The sequence below is a fragment of the Cupressus sempervirens genome, chromosome 4, assembly GCF_028749045.1.
Source record: "Cupressus sempervirens isolate cs-2001-9-10 chromosome 4, ASM2874904v1, whole genome shotgun sequence".
Lineage (NCBI taxonomy): Eukaryota > Viridiplantae > Streptophyta > Pinopsida > Cupressales > Cupressaceae > Cupressus > Cupressus sempervirens.
The window spans coordinates 873422442-873437341 of NC_143121.1; the positions used below are offsets into that span (position 1 = coordinate 873422442).

Consider the following 14900-nt stretch of genomic DNA (forward strand, 5'->3'; position numbering starts at 1 on the left):
AATTCTCTTCAAACAACAATGTAAATGAATTATATTCTCCTTTATCACCAAAAGAAGAGACTATAGCTCTATAAATCTCTTATTTTCCTATTCACATCTTCGATATTCATACAACTATTATATATCTACAACTCTCATACATTAAATCTAAGTTAATTGACAATATAAATTATTATTATTTAAAATATCTATTTTAAATTTACATCTATTATTTTTTATTTTTATTTATATCACTTTATTGTTGATTTGGCCAAAATAGCACATTAGACAAATATATTCTCAAAGCCTCTTGTAAGAAAAATGACATATTAAATGGATTACTAGACATCTTATGATGAAAATTAACCAATGTGGTATTTTTACATAAAACATTTGTTGAGCCGTACATTGAATTTGGACTTTTCCATCACATTCCAAGAAACATCCATAACGAGAATATTTGGGCATTTCCTAGACTTTGTTGGCCAAGGAAAAGTCAAATAACACAACAAATTCCTCAATCCATTGCATCGAATTATATACGGACAGGGAATTATTCGTCAGAAACCGATGCATTTTCGATTATGTTCTAATCCCATTAATCCTCCCCCTTAAATAAAATAAAATTTCGTTACCTAAATTTCCAATAGCTTTACCTGCTTTCAGATTTCACCTTTAAAACTTTTCAAACCCCTCTGCACTTCAAACAAACAAACAATAACTGTTCAGGTGCGAAGTCTCTGAAATTGCTAAGCACAGATAGTCGGCAAAGAAGCTGTAGAAGTAGAGGAAAGGGGTTTGTTATCATGGATTTGCTCGGAGAAACTACAACGCCTTGGAAAGCTCATAAATTCAAGTCACTGAAGCTCCTGAATGTTGAAACGGACCAGTCATTTCCCCAGGATCCCTTTGGAGTTCACTACGGCGTTCTGGAAAACGGACTGCATTATTACGTGAGGAAGAATGCTAAGCCGCGCATGCGTGCTGCCCTTGCCCTTGGTGTGAAGGTCGGGTGAGTACAACTGATTCTACTTTTCCTTTCAGATATTGCAGAAAAAGATGCAATGCCTTTGCGGATGGGGAAAAAAGGAGAAACAAGAGGATGAAACCTAGTTGCCAGTAATGTGATATGTGGTTTATTTTGGGGCATTGTTGGATTGTGGAACTGGGCGCGAGCTTTCTTTTCAGTCATAACCTAGTCCACATTACATGAAATGCACGCAATTGTACTCGTATTCTGATTCATAATCCTTGCAATTATATGTATACTGCATTAGCATTTTAATTGGTGAAATTGTGCGTACATTTGCTTTCATAACCTGCTGGATGGTACATATATGAATCATTGGGGAAGAAAAAAACTTTCGAAGCCGTATTTATAGATTAATCTAAGTAGGTATCGTATTAAAGATTAACCATAATGAATCGTGTACAGCTGTCAGGTACAACTATAAGTTCGCTTTCATTCTGCGCCCAACTAATGAGCAAAATTATACATCTCTCTTTACATTCTGCACTTTGGTAATATTAGGCACAAAGTGTAGGTTTGTTTTTTACCTGGATGCCATGTGAGATATATCAGACACACTTTTGGGTTTATTTTCACTTGCGCGCTTTATGATGATATCATGCAGAAATATAGACGCAATTACATGGTCTTCTTTCATCATGGAACCTTAGAGCAACAACGTTTGCACATTATTTTTTCACCAGCACACAGGTATAAGTTGAAACACAGTCGCTTTTCACCTGTGCTTTATATAATGATTTGGGACACAATTCAAGCACAATTACACGCTCCATCTTCGCCTGCACGCCATTCTGTGACATTAGCACAATTGTCAATTATGTATCCTCTTCATGCATGCATAATATGCGATGATATTACACCTACATGTTCTTTCAATACATGCTTACAACTATAAGATTAAACACGGTCGTTTTCCACCTAAGCATTATATAATTATATTAAGTATAATTAGAGGCACAGTCATGTGTTCTTGTTTCACCTGCATAGTATGTAATGAAATTACGCACACTGATATGTTATTATATCCCCTTCACGCTCTATAATAATATTATGGATAACTTATTGCCTCTTTTTGGTTATATGCCCATACTTTAGGATGAGAAATAGACCATTTGTTACTTTTTATTGTATGATGAAATCATGTACATTGTGCAATCATACGTTCCCTTGCCCTGTACCCTAATATCATGGAATTTGGCACAGTTACACATACATTTGCAGTCTTATTCAAGTACAGTCATATTCTCTTACATGACATATTAGTCGAAAAGATGCTATCCCATTGCTGGGATAGCCCTGAAATTTAGAAAACCTAGTTTGTGGTAGTCTACATAGATGCTCTATTAGAAGATGAATTGCATTCCCTTTTCACCTGGCCACTACATAGGAGGCACACTTGTAAATCCTTTTTAATTATATAATGATATTGGTCACAATTATTTTCCTATACATATATTTTTGGTCCTATCCTTGTGCTTAGTATATAAAGGCAACTGAAACCTTGCATATTTGTGATTTGAAGTCATAACCTAATGCATGGTACAACATTTGAGAATATATCCTGCCTTCACAGGGAAATAATTAAAAAAAAAAATGCAGATTAAATTATTTTTTCAGGGAAGTGATAAATGTTAGAAAACTTAGATTTGTGACTGATGAATGCCTAGTTTACATGAATCCAAGTAGCTATTGTATTATTTTTTCATCTGCTCTCTTAGTGACAAATGTACACATGCACGTAAACGAACTGGAACAAAGTGAATGTTGTCGGGTTCACCATTGCTCACTTAGGATTTAGCCTTTTAACAAAGTATTATTTTCAAATTAAGACAAAATTAGAGAGTTAAGGATTACAAATTAAAAAATTAAGATATAATATACAACTTAAAAGATTAAAGATTATTTATTTTATTTTTAATTTAACTTGTGATTAAATGTTGACTCCAAGATTTATTAGGTGAATTTATGATTGGTCATGAAAGTACCACCGACTAAGAACATTGACCATATATTGGTTTCGAAGAGAATCCAGACCACAAATGTTGGAGCATTTGAAGCCAATGAATGCACCCCTCATTGCATCACACATGTCATGATCATTAAAGAGCTTGTGAAGTGCCACTTTGTACCCTTGAGGGACTTTAAGCATCTCTGTATGTGACAGTTCTTGATGTCACATAATGAAGTTGAGAACTATAATAGTTGGAACTCAATGCAAGGGCAAGAAGATGGAACAAAGTGGTCATTTTGTTACTGTTCTCTTTGAAGAAATCTTCTTTAGGATCTTTGTCCTTTTGCATTTATGACAACTTTCATTTTCTCAATCATTGAGTTGTTGTCATCATATATCTGACCGAAGCAATGACTATCCATGTCGATGAAACAAGTTGTGCTTATATGGGCATAATAAAATTAGGGAGATAGCACGATCCCACTAAATGTTATCTATGATCATTTGCTCAATCTTTGCTGCCCTTGTAATGCTAGATTGTCTCCATATGGACAAATTTGGGCTGGTGTCTATGGTTGAAAGTGCCTCATGAACCTTCACAAACCATGCCAACTCAATTTTGTTCGAGGCAAAATGGGACAACCACGTGTCCGATAATCAAAGTAATTCTTTTTACAAATAAGTTAATAACTACAGCTAAAATTAAAATAACTCACCTTCAAGAGCTCCAATTTTGAAAATGTTCTAAATATGACTAGTGACATATGGTGGTTGTCGATTAAACATCTGGATCTCTTCAGCCTCAGCATACACCTGCTCAATCCAATAAATTTTGGTGTGTTGATTCTGAATAAGACTGGGCTGGTTGGTCAACACCTCTTCATTTGCTTTTTAATTCATATTTAAATAAGTAAATATTTACTTAAATAAAATAAATTAATGCGGGTTGGCCCTCTACCCAATTTGTGTTGTTTAAAATAATTTTAAAATAAAATGTCTTTTAATTTCCTTTTTGGGCTGACTTTTGCTCACCTTGGTAACAATTGCATATTTAAGCTGAAGGTTTTGCTTGTATTAGACATGCTGGAATAAACCTGAAATTGGCCTTTTGAACAAGTAGGGAGTTGAGACGGCACACTTCCAGAAATCAAACTAAAGACTAAGGAAGACTGACACAGATTTCAAGTAGTGGAATGGCAGTGGCAGATAATGACACCACCACGATTTCTAGGGAAAAATCACAGTGGCAGATAAGGACAACATCACCATTTGAAGAAGGCCCTTTTCCCATTATAAGAATTCCTATTGGTGAAAGGAATCTTTCAGTGGTATCAGAGCTAACAGTCTTGCCAACCTGGAGGGTTGATTGATGAGAGAAAGAGAACAAAGGTACCGACAAAGAGAAAAGAAGGGTAAAAGTATGAGTGACAAAGATGACGACCTTGCTAAAACCCACCTTAAGAAATTTGAAGAGTTCCATGCTAACATGTTTGAGATAATGAGGGAGGTGTTACAATTGTTAAGAGGACTCAGTCAACAACCACATTCTGATAAGTCTGCAGATGAGAAGGGTGAAAGTAGCATTCGGAAAAATCTACTGCTGAAGGAGGAAGATCATCAACCAATTCCAGGTCTTTCCGAACCAAGTTCTTGACATGAAAAAATTGGGATAAAGGTCAACGCAATCAAGCAAATGAAATGGACCAACTTCATGCCAAAGTATCATGCCCTAAGCGAAGCAGTAATGGACACAACTTCTATCGGATATTGCAGATTGACAGAAAAAGGAGGGTATGGGAGAAAGGGGTATGATGAAATGAATGATATGCAACAGTGTTTGGGAAAGACCACAATACCCAATTTTGATGGAACAAGCAACACACCAGCAAGATCATGGCTACAAAGTCTTGATACATATTTCTCTTTGAATCCAATGTTCAAAGAGGAAGCTATCAAAATGGCCACTTTGCATTTGGAATGGATATCTTATGAAATATCATGGTATGTTGAGTCAAGGACACGATTCCATTACTATCATGGAGGATTTTTGTCAGTGATTGACTGAAAGGTTTTATAGGAAGGATTTGAAAATCATTTTTAGAGAATTAGCACATCTGAAACAAGAAGGCATGGTGGAGGACTATGTGGTGGAGTTTCAAAAACTTTCTGTGATGGTGCCTGATGTGTCTGAAAACAGGCTTGTTGTGCTCTTTGTGGAAGGACTAGTTGAACCCCTCAAAGGGATGGCCAAGGCTTTCAATCCATGCATGCTTCAGGAGGCTACTACAAGGGCTCTCAATATGGAAGAATTAGTGGTATGGGACAGCTGTAGAACAATACCCCTTGTACCACCCAAAAAACCCTTTCAAAGAAATACAGTGATTCCCAAAGCACCATCAGCCATGCCTAAGTTCTTTGGTGTATCTAAGAATGGGCCAAGAAGAAAGAAGTGCTTTCAATGCAGGGCACCATGGCAGCCAGGATATTGTTGCTTAGGAAAAGGGCAGATACACAATATTGAAGTAATTTCTGATTAAGAATCTGAAGCTGATGAGACTGGTTCTGAAAAGGAAGCAGAAAATTTTGAAGGATCTGCTGGAGGCACTCTTGCTGCCCTCACAGGGGAACTATGCTACAGTGCATTCTGCATTAAAGGGGTCTCGAAAGGATAGAAGGTAATCGTCCTTATTGACAGTGGAGCCACTTACAACTATGTCAATGAGGGATATAGTAAGGAGGTGAGACTGAATACAGTTCCAATTGGAGGATTTGATGTAAAGGTAGCTAGTGGATCTAACCTTTCTTGCACTTGGAAGATACCTCAAATGGCACTTATGTGATTGATATATGGAGGTAGTCTTGGGGTTCAATGACTGCATGTAATTGACAAATATGAGACCAGCCATCAAAAAATGGAAATTTCTTTCCAATGTAATGGAAAAATATACATGGATTATCCAGCAAAGGGATAAGGGAGATATCACCCAAAGGAATGGAAAGAGTTTTTTGTAAGGGACAACTACCATGGGCAGCTGAATGTATCATCACCAATACAAATGCTGCTAGAAAAGAAGGAACTACCAATGTTCAGATTCAATCTATTTTGGACAAACATGGAAAAGTGTTCAAAGACATACCCCTAGGGTCACCCTCTAGTAGAGGTTTTGAACATATCATCGAGCTTAAATGAGGAGCGAAACTAGTGATCATCACTCCCCACTGCCATCCAAAGGCATACAAGGAGGAACTTCAAAAGGCAGTCAAAGAATTGTTGGATGTGGGGGCAATATCGGGTCTAGTTTTAGCCCTTTTGCATCTTTCGTAGTGTTGGTCAGGAAGAAAGATGGAGTGATGAGGATGTGTATTGTTATCGAGCTCTTTGAAGAGTATCATTAAGAACCATTTTCTACTGTTTGCACCATAGGATAAAGTTCAACACATAGGAGAATGTAACATAACATATGTAATATAAGAGAACTCACATATGCCTATTTATTAGCCTCATAAATGCTTACAATGTATCTTAGAATGACATCGATAGTACTTCTATTTCATGATGACAACATCATATCTTGGAGACAACACATGAACATATATAGGGGTGTCGAGTAGATGCGAGCGCAAACTGTCGCCCAACTACTACACCTTGACTAGCAAACACTAATTACTTGACAACATCATTCCCCCCCGACCCCTTGCCTCAAAAAATAAAAGAGTCGTCTCCTGATAGTACACAACAAAATGGGAACTATTACAACTATGCAAAAAGAAACCAAGAAGGGGGTCGAGGGAGTGTTCTTCATGAGTTAGGCGGTGGTGTCGAGGTTGCCAATTGCTTTCTCAATCAGTACACTTGCTCCTTCCATATCCGTAAGTCTTTCTTTGCTAACATCTGCCATTCGTGAGCAGACTTCACCATGAATGCCACCTTCCAAGATCGTCTTATCCTTCTTCTTTCTCTTCCATAGCTACAACAAGGCGAGTGTCTACCATTGCCCACTTAGCTTGCTCTTGATTCAACAACTTCATCATGCCCTCTTAGCTCTCTCCTAAGCCAATTGTTCCTCCAACTTGGCCAATTAACCTTTGTGTTGAGCCAACTCCTTTTCTACCCCCTTGGAGTCGAGTGACCAACTCCTCTCGAACGATAATGTTGCTATTCGTACAACAGCAACCCCTAATGCTATGTGCTGGGTTCTCATGAGCTCATAGTACCCCTTGTAGAGTGCCTGCTCAACCTTCCTTAACAAGGAATGAATCCAGCTATCTCTCACTAGCTTTGGAAGGCCCCTGTCCTCCAACATTGCCAAGGTCTCCATAGCAAGCCATCCTCGAAACTTAATGCACTACATAGACTCTTGAATGCATTTTCCTCTAGCAAACACCAACAATTGCTCAACATCATGATCTAGCACATCGTGGGCTCGTAATCGAGTACTCTATGTGCCTCCCTCCATATTGACCAAGTATTATCATGCGCTAGCTGCAATGTTTGCCAAGTACTAGTCAAGGTCACTAGACTCACCTTGAGTGTCATATAAGTGTTTGAGCGATACATGAATCCTGCCTGCACACTCTTGTTGTACGCTTGTGTCACGCTAGGGATCTATCTCTATGATGCAGGAGCATACCTGGTTGGCTTGCAATCTTGCAGGATGGTGTGGTTTGGCTTTGGAGTTTGGGAACTCGATTGAAGAATGAAGTGTGACTCGGTTGATATTGAGTTGGTTTGGTTGTTGTGTTAACCGAGTGACTCGGTTAATGAAGACATTCGACAAAGCTTGGGGCACTTGATAGATAGTGGGAGCTTGGTTGGGAGCTCGTCAGTAGTGTTGCAAGAGTGAGCTCATTCGATGAAGGAACTCTGTTGATACTAGGAGCTCAACATGCATTGTGGTGCTCGACAATGCTTGGAATTTGCTGATGCTCGGTTTGGTCTTGGTTCTTGTTTGTGCCGAGTTGTTTGTGAGCCGACTTTTGGCTTTCGATTTATCTATGGGTATTTAATTTGTGTCGTAGCTGACTTGTGGCTCAACATATATTTAATGTGAGAGATTTAATTTAGTTTGTAATGAACTAGGCCGATTTGTGGCTTAGTTGGGTATGAGTAGGGGGTTTTGTGGAGTCTTTAGGACTATGATCATCCATTTTTGAGAAGACGATGAAGGCTAGATGCAAACTTTGAAGAGCTAGTAGTTGTGGCTTGAGAACCAGAGGATTTCTTGGTGGACTTGAGGGTACAAGTGTGGGTTCTTGGTGTTCTTATCCAGTTGTGGACTTGGACTAGATGGGATAGGGATTGTAAGTTGGATCTTGTGGGATCTTGCAGAACCCATGTTGTAATTGTTGTTTGTATTTGGCCCTAACCCAGAAGGCCTTACAGCCGGGCATATTGCATGTAATTAATTATCTTATGAATAAAGAGTTGTGGTTTGGTATCAGATCTTGCATTGTTGTTGTGTTTCCGCTGTGTGGTTATTTGTTGGGGGCTAGGACATCTCCATTGGGGATCCTCGTGCCTTGTACTACATCACTCTAACTCTCTCACAAGTGAACTCCCTTCATCCAAATTCACAATCTAGTTAAATGGTGGTACCTGCTGTCATGGTGAAAGGAGTACAGGTCCAATAGGTGCGATGGGCATGAGTTAGAAACGGTTGAGCCAAGCATCCATGGTCACCTTTGACTTAGTACACGTGTTACGAACAACTCAACGACTCCATCCCTCAACACATCTTCGACTGAATGCTCCATGGTGACCACCTTTGGTCCAACCACCTCTTCGACCTCTATCTTGATCACCTTTATCTCTACCTCTACCGCCTTTGGTTCTCTGGCATTGTAATTGTTGGTGGGGGCACAATTGTTGTTTCTATACTCTTATTGGGAGTTATGAAAGTAACTGGGGTCCTTGATTGCCTAATGCTAGGTATGGGAACAACTGCCATTATCATAGCCAACAAAGGCGAGGTCAATTTGCTTCCCCATTAGGAGTGTTGGAGCAAAAATAACTCTCCCTTGTGAAGATGTGACACCCAAGGGTGTGGTGCATGAGAGGGTGGTACGATATCAATAGGTGTGAAACCACCAAAAGGGATGACAATACTCGCGAGTGTGACTTCTGCAAGGCCTCTAACTTTAACCTCTAAGTCCAACGCTTCTTCCTCCATTGGGTGACTATCAACTCACCATCCCAAAAATTCTTCCACTCGCCCTCAATTTATCCCCTAAGTCCTTGTAGCCATTATTGTCATCCTCCTCTTTATTTGTCTTAAACCTTGTTTTAGGCACAATTATACAACGCTGGCTTTTTTAACTAGACTGAAGATTACCACCTATGGCCAAGGTGTCTAAGTGTCTCTAATAAAGAGTGGGTAGGTGACATAATTCCACTCAACTTTGCATTTGCAATTCTAGTAGGTCTGAAGGTACTTGTGTCCATGTAGCCTCCATGAAGAATCCAATAGCTAGTATTGACGCCCAGTCATAGATGATGCCATTCCTTAACCTGTTAGGGCTTTTCCCCATCAGCAGTTTGTAGGAGAGATACAAGGGGCTCAGTGACCTACATATAAAGTAAAACAAAAATTTGAGTCAAAACTTAAATATACAATAATATAACTTAAAGTAAAACTAAATCATTAAACAATTAGCATAGTAAACTGTAAAATACTAAATGTTAAATTGCAATAAATTTACCTTAAGGATTTCTCTAGTAGGTTTCGAAAAACCATCATCATCAAATATGCAATCCACCACATCTACCCCTGTAGTGGTCGCAGCATAAGAAAATGAAATCCACTCCCGCCCAACAAACATGCTTCTCAAATCGTCCCTTGATGTCAACAAGGACTGCAGGGTGATGAAATTCGAGGCAAACCTCGTGATGCTTGGACGAGCTAACTCCTTTCCTCCTGTGTACTTCCTCATTGTGCTAAGGACAAAAGAATGATTATAAATAAACTTGCATATGTTTTTTGCCCTTTCCACACATGACTTGACCCACTCAAGTTTGCCAATTTCCTCCAACATGAGGTCAATGCAGTGTGCTGTACAAGGGGACCAAAATATAGTGGGGTGCCTCTCCATCAAAAGTTTACCTACAACAATTTTAAGTTAATTAGAAATTCAAATTTCAAACATGTTAGAACTTAGGAAACTTAGAATTAGAAAAAGTTCAAAATTCAAATAAATTTATTTTCAAAACTTGAAAAGATAAAAGTTTACCTGCAGCAACATAACTTGCTGCATTATTCGTCACCACTTGCACCACATGTTGTTCCCCCACCTCTGCTATGACTTCCTCAATAACCTCACATAAGTATGTGGTGTTTTTTGCATGAGCAGAAGCATCAATGGATCTGAGGAACATGGTATATCTTACAAGTACAAAACAATGAATTATAATGTTAAATGGATCATCAACAAATTAGCAATCAACAAATCAAAAATTGAAATAGTCAATCACGATTCACAATTATGTATGTAGGAAAGTAGAATGATCAATCACCTCCACAGGATACAAGAAAATTGAGGAGTGTTCTATTCCTCCTATCTGTCCAACCATCAATCATGATGGTGCGACCCTTTTCGATCCACTGCTTCGGTTCTCCTCAAGCTCAACCCTTATATCCTCTACCATTTCATCCAAGAGGTATCCACTCAACTTAGCCTCAGTTGGGGCTTAAAACCCCGAACCACAAATAACAATTGCATCTATCATGTTCTGCTAATAAGGAGCCTTGTCACAAATAGATAATGATTAGAAATTTAGATGTCAAAGACCCAAATCATAAAACAAGTAGATATAATTAAAGTTTTACTTATACTTTTAAGTTTAACTTAAAAGAAAACAAAGAAAAAAGAATCAATTACCTGGCTGCAATAAATGGAATGTTGCAAAAGTACCAAAATTTGCAAATCTCTTTTTCTGGTAGCATCATGAATCTCCTTGTTCAAACCCATGCCCTCAAGCGAGGGTTGGGAGCCAGGAGTAGTGCGGGGCACATAGTAACTATCCATTCTGTTTTTTCACACTTTAGGCCGCAATAGGTTGGTGTTGGACTCTGTCTCAGTATAAGATCGACTAGCACTAGCACTCACATGAGCACTAGAACTAGGACGAAAAAGAGGCTTGAAAGAACCCTCTCCAACACAACCTACGAATGCAGATGCAAATGTAGATGCGGCTGCGGGAACATGGGAGCCAATACCCCTTAGCCCTTCAAGTTGCATTTTCTTATTCAATTTGTCTTGTTCAATTTTTTCTAATGCCACTAAACAAGTGCGTTTTGCCTCAGCAGTTTGTTGAGTGCAAATTGTAACATTATGTCCAGGTATAGCAACAATGTGGTATTTCAATCTATAAATACCTCCAGAATTTATTTTTTCTTTACAAAATATACATTTTGTTTGAAATTTGGTTCTTCCAAGAAACTCTTTGTTATATTTCCAACATTCATCTTTTTTACCCATTGTGGAAAATGAAAGCAAAGGGCTGCTGCAATAAAAAATTTGTAAAATATCAAAGTTTGAAACTAATAAACAAAAGCTACAAAACCACAAACCCTAGTTTGCAATTTAGTAAAACTAAAAAACATTCAAGATTTGCAAATGAAAACTAAAAAAATTTAACAAAAAATGCATTATCCACTAACATGCAAAAAAAATCAGCACTTACCTCTTGCAAATGAGTTGAGGAGTGTTGATATTGACTCCTTAATGCTCCCAATGCAATTTATGGCCTCCCGAGATGGACTTTTGATCTCTTTGGTGCTCTTTCTTCTTGCCGGTTGGAAACTTGTGGTTTTTCTTTTCTCTTCTTCTCTATCACTTTTCCTCTCTTCTACTCATGCCTAACAATTAGAAGGCCCTTTAGGGTTATAACAAAGAGGAAAGCCTAAAAAGAAAATAATAAAAATATGCAGTTTTAAAAAATTGAATGCAACTTTATGGCTGCCGTAGCCGATTCACGATGGAGATTCATTCGATTTTTGGCATGAATTGCTTGAATCCCAAAAAATCACCGATTATGATGCAAGATTCACAAAAACTCGGCTAGGTTGAATTGTATCGCGATTCACTCGTTTTTATGGCGATTTTTGGAACTATGGGCCATAGTGACATCGAAAAGCTGTCTTCTCAATGTCCTTCCTTATCTTGATCTGATGATACCCTGACCGTAGAGCAATCGTTGTAAAAAAGCATGCACCATGTAACTCATCAATCAGCTCATCTATTCGTGGGATGGGGTATTTGTTCTTAATGGTCTTCTTATTTAATGCCCTGTAATCAATGCACATGCGCATCGTTCCATCTTTCTTCTTTACCAACACTACTACTAAAGCAAAGGGGCTCTTACTAGGCCTGATATGCCCCATCTCCAACAACTCCTTAATTGCCTTCTCTATCTCATCCTTGTGTTTCTGAGGATGACGATAAGGAGTAATCATAATTGGTTTGGCTCCCTCCTTAAGCTCAATAACATGTTCTATCCCTCTGTTAGGAGGAACCCCATGCGGAATCTCATCAAATACCTTAGTGTGCTTGTCAAGTATCTCCAGGATATCTGGTGGATGACTCTTCACTTGTGGCTCCCGTAAAGTTGGCATAGTCAAACATTCTGCTGCCCACTTTGTCATTATGCCGAAAAAGTCTTTGCATTCTCCTCAGGGAAACTACTTTGCAACTCCCATCTGAAAGTCCTCTAAGTACACTAGTTCTCCCCTCATGCTGAAACTTCATCTCCAATTTTGCTAGGTTGAGTGTGAACTTAACTAGCGAGGCCATCCATGTCATACCAAGGATGTCATACCAAGGATGACATCATAGTCTCCCATGTCTACCACATAGAACTCATCCTCTAACTCATAGCCATTTGCAAACCTGATGTGAAGATTAGATATCTTCTGAGTGCATAATAGTTTGTCACCATTAGCTACCATGACTCTAAACCCGGCATGCTCCTCGATTTGTAGACCTCTCTTGGCTACCAATTGTGCATCTATGAAATTATGTGTAGCCCCAGTGTCAATGAGTGAGATCACTTTCTGCCCTTGGATAGTACCCCTGACCTTAAATGTGATTGCCTTTTGAGTCTCCATTAATCGTGCTAATGACTTCTCATCCTCAGGAATACTGCTCTCCTTTGTAGTGCTATCCTCATCTGAATTAGAGTGCTGGTCCTCCCTCACTGATTGAGACTCCTCTGTTGATAAATACTCCATTTGATTTGCCTTAGCCTTGAGAGGACACTTATGATATAAATCCCAAGGCTCTCTGCAATGAAAACATAGCTTCTTCTTTCTCAAATCATTTAGGGTGTCATTATCCAACTTATCTCTTTTTGGTTGAGCATCCTTGTGAAAAGATTTTTTGTCCTTCTCCTTGTCCTTTTTCATATAGGAATCCCTGTGCTGAAATCTGGTCCTAGAAGAAGGTGCTAAGTCATGAGCCTTTTTAGTGACCTCCTGTAACATAGCTGGGTCATGCCCCTTGACCCAACCTCGCAAGGGATTTGAGAGTTCATCCATAAACAACACCACTAACCTTCTCTCTGAAATATCTGTGACCAACACAACGAACCTCTGAAATTCACTGATATACGTCTCAATTGATCCCCACTGCTTGAGTTGTACCAACTCCTTAAACTATAATTCAAGATCCCTGGTATCAAATCTCTCTATGAGCTCTTAGTGAACTCCTCGTAAGACATGATCTGATTATGTCCCAAGGTTACCATGCCATGGTGCCACCACTCATGCGCCGATCCATCCAAGTGAATAGTTGCATACTTTATAGCCTCCTCCTCAGGTATAGGATTTAGCTGTAAGTATGCATTTATCTTCTGCACCCAAGCTCATGCGGTCATCTTCCACCGAGGAAACCTTTGCTCCTGTCGCCAGATATACTACTGTTAGAGCTATCTTAGCAATTGCTGCCTCTAAGGGATAGAAGGTACATCAGATGGATGTAAAGACAACATTTCTCAATGAGAAGATTTCTGAAGAAGTCTATATAGAGCAGCCAAAAGGATTTGAAACACATGATCCAAATGCCTTTGTTTTCCGACTCAAGAAAGCTCTTTATGGGCTTAAACAGGCTCCGAGGGCCTGGTATGAAAGGATTGATAAATATCTCACTGGCTTAGGATTCTCTAAGAATGAAGCCGATCCAAACTTGTATTATAAAAGAGATAAAGATGGTATGGTAATATTGATATTGTATGTTGATGATTTATTAATCACAGGTGATGATCATCTTATAGATCAGTGCAAGAAAGATCGTATTAGAGAATTCGAGATGAAAGACTTGGGTCTTCTCCATTACTTCCTAGGATTGGAAGTGCAACAAAATGCTGATAGTATCATACTGAATCAAAGGAAGTACACTTCAGATATCTTGAAGAAATTTGGAATGTGGAACGGCAAGACCATGTCTTCTCCAATGGAGACCAATTTGCATAAACTTAAAGAAGCAGCTGCAGAATCACCTCCAATAGATTCTACTCTCTACAGGTAGATAATTGGGTCTCTGATGTACTTAGTAAATACAAGACTTGATATTTGCTATGCGGTCCATGCTTTAAGTTAGTTTATGTGTGAACTTAAAGAGATTCACCTAGTTGCTGTTAAACACATTATGAGATACCTACAAGGTACTCTTAATTATGGACTCAAATATGAGAGATTTGTTTTAGATTTGCATGGATTCACCGATTTAGACTGGGTGGAAGTGTTAAAGATAGAAAAAGTACTTCAGGATGCTGTTTCAGTTTAGGATCAGCTATGATTTCATGGATATGCAGAAAGCAGACTCCAACAGCTTAGAGCTCCACAGAAGCCGAATACATTGCTTCAGCAATGGCCTCTCGAGAAGCAGCATGGTTGAGGAAGTTGCTTGTGGGATTATTTGGGCAAGCCATGAATCCTACAATCATTC

General features: G+C 38.8%; 1 protein-coding gene across 6 annotated transcripts in view; it reads left to right on the forward strand.

The window, feature by feature from the left end:
* Nucleotides 1–498: 498 nt before the first annotated feature.
* LOC149564185 (Insulinase (Peptidase family M16) protein) overlaps nt 499–14900 on the forward strand; it is a 226061-nt gene continuing 211659 nt past the window's right edge. For 5 of the 6 annotated variants that reach the window (XM_089827250.1, XM_089827252.1, XM_089827251.1 and 2 more), the window contains exon 1: nt 546–991. In XM_089827250.1, the coding sequence (XP_089683376.1) occupies nt 786–991 (206 nt within the window). In that variant the 5' untranslated portion in view covers nt 546–785. Of the gene's footprint in view, nt 992–14900 lie in introns of all 6 variants that reach the window. The other variant, XM_089827253.1, reaches the window with a different exon arrangement.